At 49.8% G+C, this 25,068-nt stretch overlaps 1 protein-coding gene across 2 annotated transcripts in view; it reads left to right on the top strand.

Annotated features, from left to right (window-relative positions):
• Tkt (transketolase) overlaps positions 1–23,970 on the top strand; it is a 28,147-nt gene extending 4,177 nt beyond the window's left edge. Inside the window, exons 2-15 of one of the 2 annotated variants that reach the window (XM_076837054.1) lie at positions 4,837–4,878; positions 6,232–6,349; positions 7,274–7,387; positions 8,307–8,404; positions 13,328–13,519; positions 15,695–15,813; positions 17,676–17,869; positions 18,633–18,797; positions 19,900–20,056; positions 20,203–20,333; positions 20,989–21,072; positions 21,184–21,277; positions 22,861–22,983; positions 23,668–23,970. In XM_076837054.1, the coding sequence (XP_076693169.1) occupies positions 6,266–6,349; positions 7,274–7,387; positions 8,307–8,404; positions 13,328–13,519; positions 15,695–15,813; positions 17,676–17,869; positions 18,633–18,797; positions 19,900–20,056; positions 20,203–20,333; positions 20,989–21,072; positions 21,184–21,277; positions 22,861–22,983; positions 23,668–23,843 (1,731 nt within the window). In that variant the 5' untranslated portion in view covers positions 4,837–4,878; positions 6,232–6,265 and the 3' untranslated portion in view covers positions 23,844–23,970. The remainder of the gene's footprint in view (positions 1–4,836; positions 4,879–6,231; positions 6,350–7,273; positions 7,388–8,306; positions 8,405–13,327; positions 13,520–15,694; positions 15,814–17,675; positions 17,870–18,632; positions 18,798–19,899; positions 20,057–20,202; positions 20,334–20,988; positions 21,073–21,183; positions 21,278–22,860; positions 22,984–23,667) is intronic. The other variant, XM_076836967.1, reaches the window with a different exon arrangement.
• The last annotated feature ends 1,098 nt before the right edge of the window (positions 23,971–25,068 follow it).

Here is a 25,068-nt window from a genome sequence, read left to right as displayed (position 1 = left end):
AGCAGCACCGTTACTCAACTCAGTGTGAAGACGCCCAGGTACCCTAGAATGACAGGGTTCCTTGCTCCAGTGACCTCGGAACTCAGCAGGGCTAATGGTCAGTGTTTCTTGAAGTCGCAGACAAGATGCAGCCCCCTGGTTGCAGTCTGGCTGAGACATCCTGGTGGCTGCCTGGGAACCCTTCACTGTGCCCCTGGACTTGGCCTGTTTGAGCAGAACCTGGTCCCACAAAATCAGGAACTTCTTTGTTGCCACAGACTGCAGTTATCTGTGCCAGATGACCAGAGCACTATCCGAGGACAGTCTGCAGAGGCAGGGCCTTAGGCACACCCTGCCTGATCCCGGCATGAAGCAAGCTGGCAGGTGGGTCTCTCTGACCAAGGCTCACATTGGGGGCATCTTGCTCAGAAGTCACTTGCATTCGTGGGCTGGATGTAATCTCTGAGGGCTGCACAACTGGTCAGGGAAGTGCAGATACCTGAGAACTTCCTCCACTAGACTCCGAGCACCCTTTTTCCCTCCTTTTAAAAACAAGTCATTAACAGCTTTCTTGAGGTATCATTTACATATCATAATATTGTAAGTGTACAGCTCTGAGATTTCGAATAAATTTGACTTACGATAAAATTTTGTGAATTTACCACATCCAATTTTAGTACATTTCATTGCCCCCAAAGATCCTTTCTGCTCATTTGCTGTCTGTCTCCTTTCCCACCCAGGCAACCACCCAGTCTATTTTCCTCTCTTCTGGACATTACATATAAATAGAATCACATAGGGATCTTTGGGGTCTGGCTTCTTTCACTCTGCATAACTTTTGGAAGTCATCCATGAATTAGTGCTTTATTACCTTTTGTGGCCGAATATCCCATTGTATCTCTATTTCACACTTTGCTTATCCATTTACCGGTTTCTCTTACTTAGCAGTTTGCTTTTGTCCAAGCTTACTGCTGGCAGACAATGTGTCCTTGGGCAAGTGACTTGCCTTCTATGGACCTTAGTGATCCTGTTCTCAGGATGAGAAGGAGGTTGGACTTAATTTCTGATACTCAAGAGAGCTGATATTAATGGAGAGATTGCCAGTTTCTCTACACTTAACTGTGTTCTTTATATACACACTACCTCATTCAATCACATTCAAGTGTCTTCATTTTACAGAAAGAAAACGGAGTTTTACAGAGGCCAGAGTCAGGATACCTCATCATTCACTTGTGCACTCAGTTTGTTCAAGGTGCTTTTCAGGCTTGGAAGATACAACAGTGAAAGGACTCAAAAGTGCCTGTCCTCATAGAGCTTGTGCTCAGGAGGATAGCCAGGCTGTAAGCAAGCACATCGCGCCAGGCGGTGATGAGTATGAGTGAAGAGAAGAAGGGTGCTTTCATTAATTTTTTAAAATTTTGTTATGTTGTACTGGGGATTGAACCAGGGGTGCTCTACCATTGAGCTAAGGCCCCCAGCTCTTTTTATTTTTTTATTGTGAGACAGGATCTCACTAGGTGGGTGAGACTGGCCTTGAATTTGAGATCCTCCTGCCTCAGCCTCTGAGTCCCTGTGATTACAGGTGTGTGCCACTGGGCCTGATAAGAAGGGTGCTTTTAGATACTGTGGTCAGAGAGGGCTTCTGGGAGGTGGTGACATAAGGCAAATATCTGAAGAAACCATCTGAGATCTGAAGTCAGTTCGTTTAAGGTAGGAGCCAACTCTGTAGCACTTGTACCCTGGCGTCCCCTATTCCTTCCCAAATATTTAAAAAAAATAGATTTGTACATAAAGAACACAAATAGTATACATATGTTATAAACAGTGAATTTGCTATCTCCAAGAGTCTGTGCTTTTTTCACATATTTTATTGATTGAGATAACATCAGTGTTAGGTCTGAAGTGGAAGTCATTTATTTTTACTGTTGTATGGTATTCCCTTATGGAATATATTGCAGTTAATCTATTCTATTGATGGACATGTTGAAGGTTCCACGTCATGCCATTGCCATCAGTGTGGGGACACCCTTGTTTATTTCCCAGAGCGTGGAGCATATATTTTTCTGTGTTTCTACAGGTGGAACTGCTGGGTCTTAAGGAATGTGCATCTTCAGCATATTATTTTTATGTGGCTTAATGGTTAAAATATTACTCAGGTGTTCTATTTCTTCTTGAAACAGTTTGAGTAAAATAGTTTTCTCTAGAAATTTTTCTGTTTTCATTTTTTTTTAATGTGGTGCTGAGGACAGAACCCAGTGCCTCACATTTGTTAGGCAAGTGCTCTATCACTGAGCCACAACCCCAGCCCCTCAAATTTATTGACATTAGTAATTCAGAGCACTTTATCATCTAGGTTCATGCCCTGATTAACTTCCTGTCTTTTTTTTTTTTTTCCAGTACTGGGAGTTGAACCCAGGGGTGCTCTCCCACTGAGCTACATTCCCAGCCCATTTTATTTTTTCTTTGAGGCAGGCATTCCTAAGTTGTCCATATTTGCCTTGAACATGTGCTCCTCCTGCCTCAGCCTTCAAGTAGCTTGGATTATGTGCATGTTTTCCACCAAGCCTGGCCTGTTTTCTTGATCCTGCTCTGTCTGAAGTTTGCTAAATTTTCAGTCTTTCTTTTTCTTAAAGAACTAGCTCTTCAGTTAGGGATGTGGTTTAGTGATAGATTGCTCACCTAGCATTCATGAGGCCCTGGGTTCCATCCCTGGCACTATTAAAAATTTTGTTTTGTACTGGGGATTGAACCCAGGGTGCTTAACTCTTGAGGCACATTCCCAGGCCTTTTGTTCTATTTTATTTTGAGACCGGGTTGCTGAGGCTGGCTTTGAACTCACAATCTTCCTGAGCCAACCTCCCAAACTGCTGGGGTTACAGGAGTTTGTGTGCTGTGTGCACCACCACACCTGCTCATTTTTCTGACTTTTAAAATTGATCTTAGCTATTGGTTTTCAACTCTTTTTACTTTCTTTTCTATAACATTCCCCCTACCCCTTCTTTTGTAATTTTGAAGTATTGGGGGTTGCCTTGGTAAGGCCTTAATCGGTACTTGGCCTCCTCAGTTTGCTCATTCATTGTGAAACCCTGTGGCCTCTCACAATTCAGGCCCAGCCTGTGTTCCAAGAGGGACCACTTTGGGATTGGAAGCTGACTTCTTTGTTTCTTGAAGGAGCCCAGCATGAGTGGGAGCAGTCTTCTCTGGCTCTTTCTTTCAGGGAAAACAAAGTGCCAAAGGATGAGAGAGACTCCTATGGAAGAATATGTGTTCTCCTGGAGGGGGAGGGCAGAAGGAAGGGTCTTTGAGAGACCTTAATTGGGTCTGGTTCTAAGCTGTCCACACCCCTTCATGATTAACTAATTGAGATTGGAAGGTACTACTCAGGCCAGGATAGGATTTGCCAACAGTCAGGTCTGCTGGTAATCCCCATGTAGCACAGAAAGGTGGACACTAGAGTAAGACCCTGTATCCTCTCTAGGTCTAGCCAGTTTGTGTCCTGAGGCCACTGATTCCTATGCTTTGGGCCCTTAATAGCCCTTTAGTGGTTTGAGCTTAAAAGTAGCTGTGTCTCCTGTGTGTTCAGCATTTTACAATTTACAGAACCCTATCTCAGTAGAACCCTATCTCAGTCCTTGACCTTTGCCTTCCCTTCTTGCCTCCAGTGACTGGGGTTGGGTCACATCACGGCTTGCAGATGAGGAACTAGAAGAACCTAGCTGTTGATGGTGGCTAGTGGTAACCTGGGCGCTTTGTGAGTATTCTCTCACTTGTGCCCTAGGCACCCCTTCACAGCATCTACATTTGCAAGTGAGGAAGCTGAGCCCTGGGGACATGGCATGAGCAAGTCATGCAGCTCAAGTGGCACAACCATATCTTCACCCCATGACACTTTGCTGAGGAAGAACCTTGAAAACTCTGGGGAGGAGCAGAGAGGATGCCTCTTTTCTAGGGATCTTTTCTTCTATGTGTGTTTACTTGATGGGTGCAAAGAATGCCAGCAGTTGGCTGAACATGGGCTCTGGAGGGAATGAAATATTGCAGGCTTGCCCCTCCAGGGCTTAGCAAGGAGCGTTTAAAATGAACTGCACATCTACTTTCCAATGAACAGTATCTCTTCGCGGGCAGCTACACGTGTTGGTTAGCTTTCTGTCGCTGTGACAAAATACGAGAGATAAACAATCTAAAAGACAGAAGATTTATTTTGGTATAGCTTCGGTTCATGGTCGCTTGGCCCCATCACTTTGGACCTGTGGCAGAGTAGAACATCTTGGCAACCAGGAAGCAGAGAGGGTGGGAGTATTGGGGAGGGGAAAAAGCCAAGGTCCCAATATCCCCTTCCAGGGCATGCTCTCAGCGACCTACTTCCTCCAACTCTGTAGGCCCCACCTCTGAAAGTTCCACCTCCTCCCAGTAACACTGTCCTCTGGGGACCAAGCTTTCAACACATGAGCTTCTGGGGAACATTTACGAGCCAAACCATAATACCAACTTCCTCCTTCCAAATCCCCTCTGTCTGAGTCTGGGCATTCCTCTGCCACATGCCAAAGGTGCTTGTGTCCTGCCAGAGCCATGTGGAATGTCACCCTGGGGTCAAGAGGAGGACGGGCGGTGAAACTTCCTTCTTTGGCCCAGGACTCACATGCTTCCTTCCCCACTCTATGGCTTTATCATAGGGGGCCGTGGCTTTCCCAGTGGGGCTCCTCTAGGGTGGAGGGGGGAAAGGGAGGAGGCTGCCTGAGCCTACGTAGACTGGGGAGTGAGTTCTCCAGCTGAAGTTGGCACTGGGCGCCAGGGATTAGGGTCCCTGCCAGGTAGAAAAGCGTTCCTTATTTACATGTCCTCACCTCCCTCTTTCAGGTGTAGTGTGTTTTCCCCCCTGACCGGGAGTTCATAGAAATGGTTAAGTATAAGATGATTGTGTGCCGAGATGTGGGTACTAAACCAGCATGGATAGTTCTCCAGATACCTCTACTAACGTGTCTGTGCTGGGAGTTACTCACCCCTAACCCTGTAGGGGTCCGCTGTAGGGGAGGAGGGAGGCTGGTGTGAACCTCAGATGTCGCATGTGCTCTTGGGTTTGGCATTAGGCATGTTGTAGCTCTGAAGTGCCCCAGAAAGCAGCATCAGAGGCTGGGCTGAGCTGCATGTGGGGGGAGGCCGGGAGACATGTGCCCCGAGTCTGACATCTTAAAAAGAACTGGACCAGAGGGCGCCAGGGCTAGCCAAGGAATTGCAGCAGCCCGAGCAGGAACCCCAGCCTCTACCCCTCTTCATCAAGTGGGTCCTGCCAACCTAGGCTGTAATCCTTGTACTTTCTAGTGTTAATTCCTTTGTTCAGGAGCCTCTTGGTTCTTAAAACAAGAGTCTAACTAAAGGGGGACCCAGGGCTAGAAGTGTGGGTTCTTGCTTTTGTAGATCTCACTTCAGTTCTTGTCCACAGGCAGAAGGGATTTTTATTTATTAAGATTGTAGCCTTTGTAGGAGATGAGATTGTATGTTTTGCTTTTAAAGTTCTGCATGAAAATATAGTTGCAAGTGTTGTACCATCCCTCAAAATGCCCATCTAAGAAGCTGTCAAGAAGCCCAGCCATCTGATTGGAAAGCCCAAAGCCTGATTTTTCAGGCTTCCAAACCTGTGTGTTGAGGCTGCCAGAGGTTTGTGGTAACTTGGTGAGCCTTCCTAAACCCTGCCCCATGACCCCAGGAAACCAGTACCCTGAGTAGGTCAGGGTGCCCCTCACAAGTGGACATACCCTGACAATCCCATTGGGACGTGGCTCTTTGATCAGTTATAGAGGTGGTGTCACTCCTCAGCTGAGTCTTGGACTCCTAGGAGCCCATGGAGAGGGAACTGGCCCTTCCCAACACTAATTGCTCCCCAGCCCCTGTCCTGCCCCATAAGGTACTATGCTGGCTTCGGGCCAGGTCTATTCTGCCTGATCTTTCTTGGGCCCCTTCTTTCTACTGATGTGAGCCCAGCCCCAGAGTTTTTCAGGTGCCATGACTGAGGGCCTGGCCTGGTGCCCTTGGGAAAGTATGGCAATACCTGGCATCACTGGCTGGCCCCACTCCCGAGCAACCAGCAGTGGTAGCCTTTCACCCTGTGCCACCCTTCCAAGGAATGGGGGCATGTGGCTCTCTGATAAGTGAAGCAGACGAGACCCTCCTTGGGACATGTATCCCCTTGGTCAATGCTGTAGTTCACCGGCTGGGGCCATGATACACATGTCTGTCTTCTCTCCTGGGCCACAGCCACCCCACGTCATGCTGCAGCGCCGCTGAGATAATGGCTGTCCTCTTCTTCCATACCATGCGCTACAAGTCCCAGGATCCTCGGAACCCTCACAATGATCGCTTTGTGCTTTCCAAGGTAAGAGTCCAGCTGGCCAGGTGTGGTGGCGCACACCTATAATCCCAACGGTTTGGAAGGCTGAGGCAGAAGGATCACAAGTTCAAAGCCAGCCTCAGCAACTGAGCGAGGCCCTAGACAACTAAGTCCTCTCTCAGTGTCTTGCTCTGTGCTAACTCAGCTGATAAACTTCCTGAGCTAAGGAACATGTGACTGAATTAACAGGTCACCCTTCCAGGGCTCCCCCAACCCCTACATTAACAAGGCTCTAACTCAAAGGAATGGGGTGGACGTCCATGGTAACCATGTCCTACTGGGTGTCCTGCTCAATCTGGGAGTAACAGGCAGGACTTGAATCCAAGACTGGGGTTATTTGGTGACTTTCTGCCTGAGTCTTTTCTACATTGTGCCAGCTCTCTGAAGGGCCAGGCCACACTTGCTCCCCGCCAGGAGTGCTGCTGTACAGTAGTAGGGTTTTGGATGGGGGCTCCTTGCCTTGCCTCTTCTGGGTGAGAGTCACAGCCACAAACCAGACCCCGATTGCTCAGAATCCACCTGTCCTCAGGCCTGGCTCAGCAGCCTCTGGTCTCTCGGGGCAGGCTTTAGAGCTTAGAAGTCTGTCCAAGTCTGTTTCATGCCAGTAACCAAGGATTAGGGCAGCCGGCTGCCTGTTGGGGTTTTGGCCTCATCCAGCTGCACAGCTGCACCCCCCTGCACCTGTCTTAATGCGTGCCCGGCCTTGGCTGTGGGAATTTTGGGCTGGAAACCAAGGGGCTGGAGAGGGATGAAATGGGAGACACGGCCTTCACTTGTTTCCTTCCTTGAAATAGATACCCCCGGCCGGCCGGCTCCGCCAGGCCCTGGGGTTCATGTGCAGCGGGAACAGCCCCATGTGCCAGCTCTCCATCTGACCCCCCCACCCCCACACTGTCCATCTTCTGGCAGGGCCATGCAGCTCCCATCCTGTATGCAGTCTGGGCCGAAGCTGGTTTCCTGCCTGAGGCCGAGCTCCTGAACCTGAGGAAGATCAGCTCCGACTTGGACGGGCATCCTGTCCCGGTACGTGTACCCGCCTGGAGCTTCCCAGGTCTCTGCCTCCACCTTTTCTCTTTCCCAGGCACAAGGGAGCAGGGCAGGGGCCCACGGAGCCACGGAAGGTATTAAGGCAAAGGATAGGATGAGATGAGGAAGGAGGGATGGGAGGGATGTGGGCTTGGGGGCGGGGCATGTTGTATTCACCCCCTGCTGTGCAGAAGGGCAAGTCTTTTTTTTTTTTTTAATTTGTAATTTTTATTTATACATGACAGTAGAATGTATTTTGACGTATATATGAGGTATAACTTGGGCAAGTCTTTTTGAGGCCCAGCCAGCAATGTTATGGGGTCAGCTTCATGGAGTGCTCTTCCCCAAGCTTCTCTTCCCTACTGCCCACTCCTTTCCCAACTGTAGACCAGATAGATACAGCTTGGGAAGAGAGTTTCACTAGTAAGGAGATAGCAGCAGGATACTGGTGACACCCCAGGGAAGGAACCTAGCTTGTTCCTCAGGATGCCAACTGGCATCCCTACAAATACTGGAGCTCACCAGTTATCACAGAAACTGTCACTTCGGCCTGGAAACTAGAACCCAACGTTCTACTTATTTTGCCACAAATTCCCTAGCTGCTTTATAAAGTGGGCTCTGTTTATAGATGAGACAGCTGAGGCTCACAGAGGGTTAGTCCCCATCCTAAGGTCCCACAGCTCATTAGAGGACAAAACTAGGAATTGAACCCACACCCACAATTACTTTGGTATGAGAATAAGAAGTCATATTGTGGAGAAAGGCCTCCTGTTGAAGAGATGAGTTCACCAGGTCTGGATGGGGGTGTAGCTACCCTGGCTCCAATGGCTGGTGAAACTGGGATATTGGAGGGTTAGTTAAAAATGTGCTGCTCTCTGCTTTCCACCTGAGTAACTGTGGTTCTCTGTTATGACAGAAACAAGCGTTCACCGATGTGGCCACTGGCTCCCTGGGCCAGGGCCTCGGGGCTGCTTGTGGAATGGCCTACACAGGCAAATACTTCGACAAAGCCAGGTAACACCCCTACTCACTATCCTGCCCTCAATAGTTACAAGAGGGGTCTTTAGTGGACCAGCTTTAACGACCCCCCCACCCAGCACTGCCTCTTGCCTGGCTGGGCTGAATATGTTGACTCTTCTGCCCTTATAAAGACCCAGTGGGGAATGGTATCATGACCAGTCCCTTTCAGATGGGAGCAAAGGGACCTGCTCAGAGCCCCTCAGTAGTAACTGGCAGGCCAGGTATGTGCCAGGGTATGTGGTCCTATCTCATCCTTTGCGCCCCGGGTGCTTTAGCTGAGGAGTCCCAGTGTTGCCCTTAAACCCAGTTCCTGGAAGTCTCAGAAGGACTCATTCCCCCACCCCCATATCTGATCAGTCACCAAGAGCCTAGGCCTGATCTACTTTCTTTTGTCTTGGAAAGGGTTGGGTTGTGTGTTCTGGCACTTGAGCCACCTCTTATCAGCCAGAGAAGAAACAGCCATTTAAGAGATTGGACCTGTGAGGGTGGGTGAGCAGCCTGGCTGGGTATTTTTTGCTATTTCAGTTGGTTTGTATAGAATCCCCATAATCTATCCCCCAGACAGATAGCAGTTATAAGGTTATCTGCTCTGGCTAGATTTGGCCTGGTGGGCAAGGGCTGCGAGCTGTTAAGAATAATCACTTGCGGGCTAGGAATTTAGTTCATTTGGCAGAGTGCCTGCCTGGCATGCACAAGGTCCTGGGTTCAATCCCCAGCACCACACACACACAAAAAAAGAATAACCATTTACCAGGCCAGGTATGATGGTGCTACTCGGGAGGCTGAGGCAAGAGAATTGCAAGTTCAAGGCCAGCCTGGACAAAGTGCATAAGTAAATGCATATGTACATACTTAGCATACATGTCACCAGAATGGCTCTTTCATTTCTTTACTACCTAAGAGCCAGGTCCTATGCTTAGTGTCCATGTTCTTTATCAGGTTTCACCTTGATAAGCCCCCTGTGAGATAGGAGCAGTGTGAGTAGTTTACCTCTCTTTACAGATGAGGAAAACAGGTAAGATGCTTGCCTAGGCCCTCTGGTCAGTAGTAGAAACACCCAGGATGCACATTCAGAGTCCCCCAGCTACTCTATAAAGGGCCCCAGGGAAGCATAGGAAATGAGTATGGGGAGGTGAGTGCATAGGGAGCTACCTAGAGGAGGGCCCATGGGGCCCGGCCTCCAGGGAGGCATGAAGGACTCAGCCCTGCAGCCCTCCACCCTGTGGAAGAGCCACAGCCGGGCTATGGTGGGCTGGCATGATAGTGGGTCCTCCAAGGGCAGGTGGTTGCAGGGAACCTGGCCCTGCACTACATTGTGGGAAGCATCTGCTGTTTACAGGCTGTAACTCAGGGGCAGGGGCTTCAGGAGGCTCCACACCCCTCCCAGACTGCCTCAGGCCAGGGTCACCTGGCAGCACAGTCTTCCTCTGCAGTCCTGGCTGAGCTTTGGGGCAGCTTAGCTACACCCAGAAGTGATTCACCGTGAAATGAAGAGAGAGTCACAAAGAAAGGGATGTGGGTTTAAGAGCATTTTAGTTGGCCTAGAACCAGACATGTGAGTTAATTATTCCCTACAGTTGCTTGAAATAATTCCCTATGAAGGATCATTTCCTGACTCTCACATAATGGAGCAAGTCAGTGTAGGGAGAAGGGGTTTAGCTGGGTTCCCAGAGAGCAGGATGGCTTGGGGCCAAGGTTGGCTAAAGCCTAGTCCCTCAGACTACCTGGGGAAAGGGGCCAGGTCACCAAGAAATTATCAGCCTGGGCCAGGCATCTGGAGCACTGTTCCTACCTGCCGTCTCATTTGAAAGGTATATAGAACAATATAAAAAAGAAATGGACATTTTTCTTATTCTTAGCCCCTTCCCCAGTTTAAATTAAAAATATATTGCTAGGTTTCCTCCAAATTATTATAAAAAATAAACTTAGAAGCTAGCAATCTTCATATATATTTAAATTATATTCTGCATTTTAAGACTGAATCTTTGCCAGGTATGGTGCTTCATACCTATAATCAATCCTAGCTATTTGGGAGGCTGTAGCAGGATTGTAAGTTTTGAGGCTAGCCTTGGCAACTTAGTGAAATCCTGTCTGAAAGTAAAAAAAAAAAAAAAAGATGGAATCATTTATCATGAGTGTTTTCACACAATGTTATCTGTGAAGAGCTAGGCGTTGTTTTTTTGGGGGGTATTAGGCTTTGAACCCAGTGGCACTTTACCACAGAACCACATCCCTAGCCCTTTTTATTTTTTATTTTGAGACAGGGTCTTGCTAAGTTGCTTGAGGCCTAACTAAGTTGCAGAGGCTGGCTTTGAACTCGATCGAGATCCTGCCTCAGCCTCTCCAGCCACTAGTTTTTTGTTTTTTTTTTAAAGAGAGAGTGAGAGACAGAGAGAGAGAGAGAATTTTTGATATTTATTTTTCAGTTTTTGGCAGACACAACATCTTTGTTTGTATGTGGTGCTGAGGATTAAACCCGGGCCGCATGCATGCCAGGCGAGCGCGCTACCGCTTGAGCCACATCCCCAGCCCAGCCGCTAGGGTTATAGGCATGTGCCACCATGCCCATCAAGAACTAGTTTTAATGATTACATCGTGTTCAGTCTCATGGATGTACCATGACACACATAGGCAATCCTCTGTGGGATGTGTAAGATGAATCCCAAACAGTTCTGCTGCAAACATCACCTTTCTCTTTAGTTCATGATTACACATTTGTAATGTCCCTACCCCTAAATCTAACACCTTGGGCAATACCAGCTCATGGTTAATCCAAGTTTCTGTAGGTTCTCCTTCCTGTTTCTAACCACTGTCCAAGCATCTTAGGGCTTGAAGACACTCTCCTGACCTGAGCCTATTGGTCCCAATCTTGAAGGCCAGAGCTATGTTGGGAATCTATTACACTTAGTCTGATTTCCCTGGAAGTGGGTTGCGGTGGGGTCAACAACCAGTCTGCTGCTCTGGAATTTCTTGGGGATATCAAGTTTCCTACAGGCCTTTCTGGCTTAGCCTTATCCAAGTGATCCCTTGTGGGAACTGTTGTGCCAGACCAGAGCCCCTTCAAGATCCCTGGGTTACCTCCATGGAGAGAGGAGACAGCTTGAGGATAGGACCCAATATCAGGAAAGCCCAGGTTTGGAATAGGACCTTTGGGAAGTGTAGGTCTGAGGCCTTGCCCTCCAGGCCAGGGAACCAATAGACTGGCCTGGTGGAGTCCCCAGAAGAGATGCACCAGGCCGGGCGTGGTGGAGCACACCTCTAATCCCAGCAACTCAGGATCATAAAAGGATCTCAAGTTCAAGGCCAGCTTGGTCAACTTAGGGAGACCCTGTTTCAAAATTTAAAAAGGGCTGAGAATGTAGCTCAGTGATAGAGCATCCCTGGGTTTAGTCTCAAAAAAAAAAAGAGAGAGAGAAGCAGCAGACAGGGGGAATGCAGGGAGCTCTCCCGGCCTGGCAGCCTGTGGCAGTGCTGAGTCATGCTGACAGCTGTGGCTGGCTGCCCGTCTCTCCGTCTCTCCCTGCTTTCTCTGCCTTTGCCCTGCAGCAAGGAGACTGGAGACCTGGATGGCTGAGCTTGCAGCCAGGTCAATGGCCTTTCCCTGAAGCAGCAGAAGGGCAGTTGTGTCCCTATGATCCCAGTCAGGCACCAGCTTCATTCCCTAGGGCCACACTCTGGGCAGGTGAGGGGGATCCCCAAGTCCTGCTGCTCCTGTCCAGTGTCCTAACACAGCCAGGAGGAGACAGTCTATCTAGGCTGCCGGCAGATTGGAATCCCGGCTCAGCTACTTATCACAGCATGGTCTTCATACAAGTCCCTTGGCCGTTCTGAGCCCGTTTCCTTGTCCACGTGTTGTGGGAGTAACAAATGAACTTACCTGGAGAGGGTTACTCGGCACAGAGCCTGTCACCGACCCTGCTCCTGAGTGCCATAGACCACTCTGTGAAGGGAGGTAGTTACTCCTTCTATGCCTGTTGCTGCTACCCCTCACATCTCTGGGGCTGGGGTCAGAGTCTGAGTTGATCCCCTGCCTCCACCCTCTCCTGCAACCCAAGAAAGTTCTATTTTCTGGGTGTTCTCCCTGAGTTTAGTGTTTTTTTGCCATGTCACACTGCCTTGAAAAGGGCTCACTTGCCTATGTTGAAGGTAGAAGGCCCCTGGGTGGAGAAAGGACCAGGCCCAGCTCCAGTCTTAGGGCTTGGGAGAGCCCACTCCGTAGGCACCTGGTCCCCATGCTGATGCTGTCTTCAGGGGCCCTCGGCTGTGCTCATTTTTCTGCCAGGCCTCTTGCCTCAGGTGCTCCCTGGCCTATATCATGGTCTCCCCAGCCCAGCTCCTTCTAGCAGGAGCAGATTGGAATCCCGGCTCAGCTACTTATCACAGCATGGTCTTCGTACAAGTCCCTTGGCTGTTCTGAGCCCGTTTTCTTTTCCACCTTGGAAACCAAGGTTCCCCTTTCTTGCTGGAACACCCAGAAAGTCCGAGGGACACCTCCAACACCCATTGCCGTGGATAGCTTAGCCCCTCCTGCCCAGTGCAGGTAGTTTACCCACTCACCTGGTCTCCCTCATTTTCCTCTTGCTCTAACACTCCCCATTCTTCTGGTTCTTATTGGCCAAGTCCTTGTTGTTATTTATTTATTTTTAAGCATTGCTAGGAATTGAACCCAGGGTCTTGCACATGCTCTACCACTGAGCTGCGTTCCCAGACCCCCTGTCATCTTAGAGCAGCTAGTCCTTTCAGGGACGGGCAGCAGGGATCTGGTGACCCACTGCCCCTTCCATGCTGTGTATTCTGTGTGTCATGTGTGGCTGCACCTCTGCCCAGGAAGCAGGCTTCTTAGGAGGCTGGGGCTGGGAGCCTGACAGACCCAGAGGAGAGGAACCAGCCCCTCACCTCCCTGCCCTCTGTCCACAGCTACCGAGTCTACTGCATGCTGGGAGATGGGGAGCTGTCTGAGGGCTCCGTGTGGGAGGCCATGGCCTTCGCCAGCATTTATAAGCTGGACAACCTCGTCGCCATTCTTGACATCAACCGCCTGGGCCAGAGCGACCCTGCCCCACTGCAGCACCAGGTGGACATCTACCAGAAGCGTTGTGAGGCCTTTGGGTACGTATGAGGCTGTGACCTGAGAGTAAGCACATCATGGAATGTCGTCCGGGATAGAAGCTTTGCAGAGACAGGAGCTAAAGCTGAGAGGTTAGCCCTACCTGAACGTCTCCCGTCTCTAGCATCTTGGCTTACAATTCCAAACTCTGGACATTTGAACTTAGTAACTTGAGGCCACCACTGTGGATTTGTGGGCTGAGGCTCAGTCTTAAACGGATTTCTGTGTGTGATCGTGTGGCATGATAGTTCTCAGAGCTTCTTAGGTAGCCTCACTTGTTCTTGGAGGAGATGGGAGAAGGGTCCTGGATGTGAAAAGGTGTCACTCAGTGGGGCTGAAGGACAGTAGCTACAGAGGGGATGTACATCAGTTCAGTGACCAACTTCTGTGCTCCACTCCAGCCAACCCAGGGAGGAGGAATAGGTTCCTTCTCCTAATGAAACCAGACAGAGGGTCTCTAGACTTCTTTCTCATTTGGTCCTTAAATGACTATGAATTCAGTCAGGGAGGTCCATCTGGGTAGGTATCAGCCAGAGTAACTTTCACCTTGATGCCTCTATCTCAGCTCCAAATATAAGCTGCTCTACAATGGGGCTCTAAAAGACCCGACCCCCAAACTTCTTATTGGTGAGGGGGCTGTGAAGGGGAGGACCCTGGGCAGGGAGTGAGTGGGTGGGTTGATCTGGGCAGGGCCTTTAGGGCCTCAGGTCAGGCCTCCAAGGGTGCCCTTTGTAGTCAAGTCCCTGCCTGTGATTGCACCAAACTGATAGGAACTTGGAGCCTGCCTTGTAGAAATAATTGCTAGCAGACTCGGGTCTGTCATTTCTGAAGACTGACCTTATAAAAGGAGAGGATGAAGGGAGGGAAGATTCTGTTGACAGATTAGGAAACTGAGCTACAAGGTGCCTCAGGGCCTCCCCAAGGTCGCATTAGTCTGGGGACTATAACTCTGGCAGTGCCCCCTTGGGCTTGTGTCCATAACCTTGTGGCTCGGAAGCCAGATTCCTTAAGTCTTGGCTCCCTCACGGATTTGCTTTGTGACCTTGGGTAAGTTACTCCACCTTCAGCGACTCCATTGTCTCCATTGACTTGTTTGTAAAATGAGGGCGACAGGAGTTGGTGGCCCATGGTATTGTGAACAAGAATGGGGTTCATGCTCAAAGTGCTCAGGACAGTGCATAGAGTGAGCTCTCAGCACGAGCTCACCACTATCATTATTACTATTAATATGCCCAAAAGAGTCCAAGAAAAGAAACCAGGCGCAGTGGTTTGGGATGCTAAGTTGGGAGGATTGCAAATTTGAGGCTAGCCTCATCAACTTACTGACAGCCTGTCTCAATAAACGGGCTGAAGATGAGGCTCAGTGGTAATGGTAGATTACCCCTGGTTTAAATCCCTAGCACAAAGAAAAAAAGATGGCTTAAAGTGCAAGTTACCAGATGTGGTGGTGCACACCTTTGATCCCAGTGGCTCAGGAGGCTGAGGCGGGAGAATCACAAATTCAAAGCCAGCCTCAGCAACTCTGTGAGGCCCTGAGCAACTTACTGAGACCCTGTCCCAAAATAAAATATTTTCAAAAGGGCTGGGGATATGGCCAGTGGTTAAACGCCCCTGGTACCAAATAATAATAATAATAAAGTACAATATTAAACATTTTAAACATTCAGTATCTGTGAGTTATAAATGTGTCCTCCAAATAAAAACTGACTCCAAAATTCATTAGGAATCTAGTAGCAGGCTGTTTCCTCTCTGATAGACTATCTGCTTGACACCTTGCTGGGTGTTACTTCCATCTTACTAAATAAATCCTTTATGCTTTTCTTTTTAAAAATATAAGTAAACAAATCAATAAATGGAGGGGGGAAAAATAATCTAGTAGCAGACAGATTCTAAACCTAGTGTACTATCCCCAAAAGAGCCCTCAGTGGGAAATGAGCAGATCAGGAATGAGATAATACATGATCCAAGCTTTGAATTACTTAGGAAGAGGAGGGAAATCTGTTCAAAGGCAAACAAAAGGAAGTAAAATCACGTGAAACAGGAGCTTCCCAGCTCATGTTGCGGCTATGGGCAGGGTACAGGCCAGCCCTGGGAAGCCAGGCCACACCGTTCCCTGGGGGTTCTTCAGGGCACTCTGGCACCTGGCTATCCCTCACCCTCTTCACCTCTGTCTTCAGCTGGCACGCCATCATTGTGGACGGACACAGCGTGGAGGAACTGTGCAAGGCCTTCGGCCAGGCCAAGCACCAACCCACAGCCATCATCGCCAAGACCTTCAAGGGCCGTGGGATCACAGGTCTGTGTGGGAGCATGTGGGTGCGCTTACTTGGCACACGGTCCCCATGGCTGACTGGTGGTGGTCATTAAAAAATGTAGTTCTTAGGGCTGGAGCTCAGGAGCAGAGGCTTGCCTAGCATGTGTGAAACACTGGGTTCAATCCTCAACACCAAATAAAAATAAACAAAATAAAGGCATTCTGTTTATCTACAGCTACAAAAAAAGAAAAAGTGCAGTTCTTGCCGGGCACAGTGGTGCACACCTGTAATCCCAGCAGCTCAGGAGGCTGAGGCTGGAGTATCATGCGTACAAAGGCAGCCTCAGCAAAAGTGAAGTGCTAAGGAACTTAGTGAGACCCTGTCTCTAAATAAAAAATAAATAAAAATAGGGCTGGGGATGTGCCTCAGTGGTTAAGTATCCCTGATTAAATCCCTGGTACCAAGAAAAAAAAAATGCAGTTCTTAGGCTGGGGGTAGCTCAGTGGTAGAATATCTTGCCTAGCACCCACTAGGCCCTGGGTTTGATTCCCTAGAATCATATACAAAAAAAACCTTAATATATAGTTGTTTTTTTTTTTTTTAAAGGTAGTTACAGTGGCACATACCTGTAATCCTAGCTACTCAAGAGGCTAAGGCAGGTGGGGTTCAAGTTCAAGGCTAGCGTCAACAATTTAGCAACACCCTATCTCAAAATGAAAATTGCCAAGGGTGCAGCTCAGTGGTGGAATGATTGCTTAACTTGTACATGACCCTGGTTTTGGTCCCCAGCAACACTAAACAAAAAAAAAGGGTGGTCAGGGACAGAGGCAATCTATAGTGCTTATGAGGGCCTGATTCTAGGCCCTGAGTTGGCATTTCTGCCACATGCCCCTGGCTACCTACCTACCTGCCTGCCTGGGACCACACCTGTCTTTACCTGCCTTCCATGAATTAGAGGCGTTTAGGACACTCTAATAGATAGTACTGGGAGCCCTCTAGGAGGGCATGAACATCCTGGTGAGGACTTTAGGATATTTTCATGGCCTCAGTGCAGCTGCCTGGCATTGAGCTTGCAGGTGTTAAAATCAGGTAGCATCTGGAATCCTCAAAACTCCTTAGGGGCTCCTGATAGTCTGTGGAGCTGCTGGGTACTGTCTGAAAAGATTAGTCTGCTCACAGCTGGGCATTCTGGCACATACCTATAATCCCAGTGGCTCTGGAGGCTGAGGCAAGAGGATCTCAACTTCAAAGCCAGCGTCAACAAAAGCGAGGCACTAAGCAACTCAGCAGACCCTGTCTCTGAATAAAATACAAAATAGGGCTGGGGATGTGGCTCAGTGGTCAAGTGCCCCTGAGTTCAATCCCGGTACCAAAAATAAAAGATTGGTCTGCCCTTGGCTCTGCCCAGGCTATGGTGACATCTGAGTGACCTCAAGAGAGGGCCATTCAGCCTCACTGGTCCCCACACAAGGCTCTTACAGACCCCACTGAGCTATTTATAGTTGTATGGGATGACCTTAGCAGTACTCACTCTGTTCTGGCCTTCATCTTCCCCTTCTCGTGTCTAGGGTCCTTCCCAGCCCACCAACTGAGTGTGATTTCTATAGCAGAATCATCTCTGGGCATGCATGTGGGGAGGCAGGGTAGAGGGTAGGGCGGGGGGCACCATGGCAAAGGGTATGGGCTACATGCTAAGCCACATATATTTCCTCTCTTTCTGCTCAGCTGAGCTCCCAGAGAGCCAGTGTTCACTGAGTGAATAGTGAGAACAGGAGTCCTGATCTCCAAAACCCTCCCTTTCTGATCCCTGTGTTGCCCTCTGCTTGTTGGTGATGACACCTTTCCTGGCCCTCGGGAGCTTCTGTCTTACCTGTCCCTCTGTCCTCCTGTGTTGTACCTGTAGGGGTAGAAGATAAGGAGTCATGGCACGGAAAGCCCCTCCCCAAAAACATGGCTGATCAGGTGATCCAGGAAATCTTCAGCCAGATCCAGAGCAAAAAGAAGATCATGGCGACGCCCCCACAGGAGGATGCCCCCTCGGTGGACATCGCCAACATCCGCATGCCCACCCCGCCCAGCTACAAAGTTGGGGACAAGGTACTTGCTTGGATCTTGCTTTTCTGGACTCAGTGGGTTTGGGACAGTTCTGGTTCTCTTCCTTCCCAAGACTGAGACCAAGATGTACCTTCTGGAGGACTAGGAAATTGAGGAGGAGAGGGATCATGTATGGACATGACCATGTATGATCATGTATGGACATCCTGAGTGAGATATCCTCATGCTCCTGTCATGCTTCCCTCATGGGGATAGCTCTGGAATTATTTATTTGCAGAGGCACAGAGAGGGCAAGAGGCTTGCCATAGTCACATAGTAAGCTACTGGGAGAAATGAGATAGTAGCCCAGGACTCCTGAGTCTTTGCATCCCTGGCTCATGAGGACCCATAGGCCTGAGCTGAGGACTTCTACATGGCTTGGCAAAGGTTAGGCAGAGTTCTTCTGCTCCTAGGCCTCCCCCTGAGTGAATTTTCTGTATTTTTATGAAAAGTGGAGTAAGTCACATGGGATGGGGAAGTGGGATTGTCTGGACATTTCTTTTTTTGCAATTCATATGGCTCCCGAGGGTTGGGAACAGGGGGCTCCAGGAACTCCCAGAACACTTCATCTTAGTTGTTAGCAACCCCACAGGAGTTCACAGTTTCCAGGTGAACTTGTGTTGTTGGTTCCCTGTATCTGTCCCTATTTTTAGCCTCTCCCCTAAAAGCTTTGGGAACCCCTAGAAGGAGACGGGGCTCAGGCCACAGCCCTGCACATGCCTGGTAGTCAGTATAAGAACCTTCTGTCTCACTCTCTTCCCCACAGATAGCCACCCGCAAGGCCTATGGGCAGGCTCTGGCCAAGCTGGGCCATGCCAGCGACCGCATCGTTGCCCTGGATGGGGACACCAAGAATTCTACCTTCTCGGAGTTCTTCAAAAAGGAGCACCCCGACCGCTTCATTGAGTGCTACATTGCTGAACAGAACATGGTGGGTGCTGCCATGGGCTGAGGGGCACGGGTCCAGCCACAGTGGTAGGTCCAAGGTCTGGGGTGGGGGCAGGGGCAGGGCAGCAACCCCCTCCTGCCATGGGCAGCCACATTGACCGTGCCAGGTGCCTATTTTGGGCCAGCCCAAGAACAGGTAGGACCCCACATCAATCTTTGACCCTGATTAGCTGCAATTTGGGGTAGTTATGCCAAGGAGCACCTATTAAAGAGGTGTGCAAATGCAGATGTGACGGTGAGTGGGACCTCTTGGGGTGAAGGAGCTTCTAGGAGAGGGCAGGACAGCCAGGAGGCTGACAGAGCCCCTGTTAAGCCCAAGGTCCTGGCGGCTGCCACCCTGAGGGATGCAGGCACGTGCCCCATTGCAGAGCAACCCCTTGTCAAGGACTGAAGTTGTGAAGTAGGAGCACTGTTCTGTCTGGTTTCTCAAAATCACCCTTCCTCCTGGCACAGGAGCCCAGCCTAGCTTGCAGACCCCTAGGGACAGGGAACTTTCTCTCTCTGGAAGCCACTCAACTCTCCGAAGTTCTTTTTCCAATGGAAACTAAAGTTGTGTGTGTAGCCTCCAGTCTATACTGGAGGGGGCTGGGATATCCCTCTGAGCTGGGAGGTTTCAGAGCCCTAGGGGAAGCAGCTGGTTTGGAACTCATGACTGTACTCTGTGCTTCTGGGTAAGCGGTGAGGGTCCTGGAGCCTCAGTGGGCAGGAGGAGTTGGGAGGACTGGCCTCTGCAGAAGTCTCCTAGCTAGCCAAGGAGATGGGAGGGGTGACATTCAGAAACCTGGGAAAAAGGGATGATTAATGTATAAGCTTTAGCCTTCTTGGTGAGAGGGTTTGCTGCTTATTGCTAGGAAAAAAAAAAAAAAGTTTCAGAGGAAAACCATTTTAAGAGAACTTTCAAAATTTTATTTATTTTAAGTGGAAAGAGTTTGATATGGGTGTACAGAAATCACTTGCATGGGGTTGACAGATACTAGGATTATAGAATCCTCTGCTCCCCAAAAGGTGGCCTCAAGAGGGGTCCTAGACTCCCTGGCTACCCTCTGTCTGCCTCTTCAGGGCTGACCTGCCCTACCTGCCCCCAGGTGAGCATTGCAGTGGGCTGTGCTACACGCAACAGGACAGTGCCCTTCTGTAGCACTTTCGCGGCCTTCTTCACGCGGGCCTTCGACCAAATTCGTATGGCGGCCATCTCCGAGAGCAACATTAACCTCTGTGGTTCCCACTGTGGCGTGTCCATTGGTGAGTTTAGCTAAGATGCTTATACCTGTAACTCCCTTGATTTTGGACCAGGAGGTATGGGAGGGATTGGTTGGGCCAGGATTCCAGGGTAGGGGAATCCATGGATGGGGAATCTTACTTTAAGTTTACTCTTTCCCATACCCCAGGGGAAGACGGGCCCTCTCAGATGGCCCTGGAAGATCTGGCCATGTTTCGGTCCATCCCCTCCTCTACAGTCTTTTACCCAAGTGATGGGGTTGCAACGGAGAAGGCAGTGGAATTAGCAGCTAATACAAAGGTTGGTTGCATGGCTGTTCTTTCTAATACAGGCAGCTAGCTCTTCTCTAGGACAGAAGAAGAGGCCAGTACAGAGGCACAGAGCTGATTACTTGCTGCCCCAGAGCACTACTTCCTGCTCCTGGGGTTTATGTGGCTTAAGTTAGTCCAGGAAAAATAGACACCACTATTACTGCCCCATGGGGTAATCAACCACCACACTCTCCCACAGTGAGGGATCCTAGCAACCTCTGCCAGTTTGGCTTCCTTGAGTTGGATTCTGCAAGACAGGAAAAGAATGAGCTGAGTCCCATGGTCAAGGTCAAGAGCTGCCTGGTAGAGTGCTGAGTGGTTCTTCTGCCTTAGGGCAGGGGGCCTACCCAGTGCACCCCGCCCCCAGTGGCCCCACCCAAGGCCAGTGCCCCTCTAGAAAGTAGTTTCTGGACCAAGGATGGCAACATTGTCAGAGTGTCTAGGGAGGTGCTGGCTGCAGAGGGCGCTCAAGGCCCTTTTTTTGCTACATTAACCAGGATGCAGAGGCTGACAGACACCCCTATGGGGCCAACTGGCTAACAGAGATTGGCACAGAAGAAAGGTCAATCTCTCTAGAAAGACAACACTTTCTGAGGTCAGAGGTGCTCTGTCCTGAATTCCTCACTTTATCTTTCTGATCCTAGGGCATCTGCTTCATCCGGACCAGCCGCCCGGAAAATGCCATCATCTATAACAACAATGAGGATTTCCAAGTTGGACAAGCCAAGGTCAATGTCTCTCATGCCCCAGGAGACCCCATAGAGTGAGCCCAAACTCTCCCTGCTGCCACTCCCACCTCCCAGCCCCTGAGCCTCACCAGCCCTCTATGTTACCCCCAGGTGGTCCTGAAAAGCAAGGATGACCACGTGACGGTGATTGGGGCTGGAGTGACCCTGCATGAGGCCTTGGCTGCTGCTGAGCTGCTGAAGAAAGGTGAGAAGAAAGGGACCTGAGAAGTGAGAGATCTAGCACTGGATGCAGATGAGGTCTTGGATGGGAGAGAAGCTCATCTCTTAAATGAGCACTTACTCCATCCATGCCCAGCATGATCCTCAATCCCAGGCTACAGTGGTCACAGTTCCTAACCCCATGGCCCCAGCATGGTGATCGGGTCAGAGGCCCTGGAGCCTGCCCATGGGGCTGCAAATCACAGTTCAAACGGCCACTAATAAGTTCTTTGCCATTACTGTGCCTCGGGTTCCCCATTTGTAAAATGGTACTTTCCTCATAGGACTGTCCTGAGGATTGAGTCAGTGTAGCTTGGTATTATCATTATTATTAGCAGGCAGATGTTAACTAGTGATGCTCTTTCTTCCTGCAGTAGAATCCCAAAACAGATATCATGTTTCAGCCATGCTGAGCTCTGTGGGCATGGCATCCTTAGTAAGGTGACCTAGAGTGAGTAGGAATTCATCAGCAAAGAGGGAAGCACACAAGGTGCAGGCAGGAGTGGCGTGTGCAGAGCCTGGAGGAGCTGGAGGGAGGCTGGAGCAGGGAAGGGCAGGAAGAAGGTGGGGCTGGAGAATTCAGGAAACTCAGGCTGGGGTCCCAGTGGCAGGCTTTCAGCATGGCATAGCAGGTTTGGGTCTTTCCTTCTGAGAAGGCCATTCTGCTGGAATCTCATCTGACCCTCTGACACCCTTCTGCCTGTGGCTTCAGATCTGCTCCCTTCCCCCACCCCACCATCACCCCATAATTTTTTTTTTAATATTTATTTTTTAGTTGTAGGTGGACACACAATATCTATGTTTCATTTTTATAGGGTGCTGAGGATCGAACCCAGTGCCTCAACGTGCTAGGCAAGTGCTCTACCACTGAGCCACAACCCCAGCCCCATAAATTTTTGCCTTACATCAGATACCTGGGGCCTTCCATCTGGCTTATGCTTTGCTGTTCTTTTTCTTTCTTTCTTTCTTCTTTTTTTTTTTTTTTTTTTTCTTTTTTGGTACTAAGTTGCTGAGGCTGGCCTTGACTTGCAATCCTCCTGCCTCAGCCTTCCAAGTCCCTGGGATTACAGGTGTGCACCTGGTTCCCCTTTTATTTTCAAAAACATGACAGGGCCGGGTGCAGTGATGCACGCCTATAATCCCAGTGGCTTTGGAGGCTGAGGCAGGAGGATCAGGAGTTCAAGACAGCCCAGCCTTAGCAACTTAGCGAGGCCCTAAGCAACTCAGTGAGACCTTGTCTCTAAATAAAATATTTAAAAAGGGCTGGGGATGTGGTTCTGTGGTTAAGCACTCCTGGGTTCAATCCTGGTACCAAAACCAAAAAACATGAGAGGGACCAAGAAGGCATTTGGACCCACACATTCTACTCTGTGTTCAGAGACAGTCCCCAGGCTACACAGCTGGATGAGATCCCCAGAAAGATTTGGCAAGCATGAATTTGGGAATAAGAGAACAATTGGGGCTGAGCTCATAGCTCTGTGACAGCCCTCAGGGTGTCCCATCCAGGGCATCATCCAAGGCCCACTAAGGGAAACAGTGTCCAGCTCTTCCCTCCTTCTTTCCTCACAGAGAAGATCAACATCCGGGTGCTGGACCCTTTCACCATCAAGCCCTTGGACAGAAAACTCATTCTTGACAGTGCCCGAGCTACCAAAGGCAGGATCCTTACAGTGGAGGATCACTACTATGAAGGTAATTGGGGCTGCACCAGACAGGTCAGGGGAAGCAGAGGGAGGCCCAGAGCCAGAGAATCCAAGAGCTGGACATGACCTTGAATTCCTTCAGGGACACAGTCCACCTTTTCCACACTTAGCAATGAGGTTGGAATCCTTGCCAGCTTCCTGAGTGGCAGGGGCTCTTGGAGCTGTGCCAGCAACTATGAGTTAGCTGGGTTCCTAAACCAAGCCTGAGGCCTATTAAAAGGCTGGATCCAGCTGCTCTGAGGGACAGCTCTGGATTTTCTGGGCCGCAGCTGCCTTCCCGGGGCTCGGCTGTTGTACAGAATCAAACAGGGAAAGCAATGCTGAATTTTGTCTTTTTCATAAGGTCCTTCGCAAAACAACCTCTCCAAGTACACACCACCCGCTCCTCTGAGAGGCTCCCGGCCTTAGACTCAGGACAAGTGCTGATGTTAATCTACTGATGATGACCGCCTGGAGGGGGTTGTTAGAGAAACACTTCAGAGGCCACTGTTGGGCTTATTTTAAAAATCGTGCTGTGACTGATGAGTGATGTCTGCTCTGCTAGGGGAGGAGAACCATCTCTGCTCTCCTTGGCTTAGGGAATAAACTCAAACTGGTGAAGGGCTGAGGCCCACCCTCTTCTCACCCTGAGGCCTCAGCATCTGATTCACCTTTTTTTTTTTTTTTCCCCCAGGTGGCATAGGTGAGGCAGTGTCTACTGCAGTAGTGGGAGAGCCTGGAGTCACTGTCACCCGCCTGGCTGTTGCCCAAGTACCAAGAAGCGGAAAGCCGGCTGAGCTGCTGAAGATGTTTGGCATTGACAAGGATGCCATTGCACAAGCTGTGAGGAGCCTTGTCGCCAAGGCCTAGGGAGGGTCTGAAGTGCCGGGTGGGGGTTCTGTGCATTCCTGAAAGATTCTAGCAAAGGTGCTCAAAAAAAAAAAAAAAAAAAAAATGTACTGAGAAGAAAGGTAAATATATGTTTTGAGAAAAATGATTCAGCTTGGATTTTTTTTCCCTGTAATGTGGATGCAGACAGTGTGGGTTCTGGGAAGAAGGGTAGGGGGAGAGCTAGGGAAGCTGGTACCCTTGGCTCTGGCCTAGGACCTGGGTGTTCCAAGGAAGGACCTTCCCTGGGTCCAGACTTTGTCTTCAACACTAGAACTGCTGCTACCTCCCAAGCACAGCCAGCTGACACCCAGCTGCAGCCTGTCTATAGCCAGGCTGGAACCCGACTCCCTCTCATCCCCAGCCAGCTGGCCCTCAGGGAGGCTGGACAGCTGCTTCACAGTCTGGAAGCTGTCTAGGACCCTCAGCCTCCCAAAACCCTGCCAATGTCTCCTGGGGTAGAAAGTTCATTTCCTCATTGTTCCCACTCCGTATATCCTCCTAACCAGACTGAGAAGCAGAGGGGGAAATAAGGCAGCCCCCATCCTGGGGAAGAAAGCAACCCTCAGGTTGGCATCAGCTGTAGGTAGCAGGAAGCTCCAGTTTCTGCCCAGTGCCATCAACCAGAGGTCCTCAATCCCAAGTGTGTGCACCTCCCCAAACTTGTTAAAATGCAGTCACCTGGGACTGTATTTGTCGGCTGACCCTGGAGCTTCTGATGGCACACTTGGAGAGCTATATGGTCCCAAATTCCAGCCTTACTTGCTCTGCTACTCTAGTGGGTGGCCTCACTGATGACCACAGCTCATTCTTCCGACTGTTACTCGGGATCAGCCCCACTTGTAAGACCAACTGCATAGGTAGAACTTTGTACTGCCTGAGGATAGACTTAACACTTCAGAAGGTGGGCTGGGCACCACCAGTGGGTTCCACAGGAGACGGGTGTGGTGGTGGTAGAATATATTTTTAGATGTACCCTCTTATCTCCCTGGTAGCCTGGACAGAATGAATCTATTATATCCACAGTCAGTGACTGCCACCCACAGAGCTACTTGGCCCTGGTTTGGCTATGCCAGGCGCTGTGTGGCTGCATTTGTCTCAGCACCAACTCCAGAGAGAATAAGGAAGATGATAATACAGTGGGTCTCAATCCTGGAGTAACAGTGAAGAGACTCCACTTGGCCCAGCACAGTGAGTAATGGGTAGA

Source organism: Callospermophilus lateralis, chromosome 1, assembly GCF_048772815.1.
Source record: "Callospermophilus lateralis isolate mCalLat2 chromosome 1, mCalLat2.hap1, whole genome shotgun sequence".
Taxonomy (NCBI): Eukaryota; Metazoa; Chordata; class Mammalia; order Rodentia; family Sciuridae; genus Callospermophilus; species Callospermophilus lateralis.
This window is presented reverse-complemented; position numbering and strand designations above follow the sequence as displayed.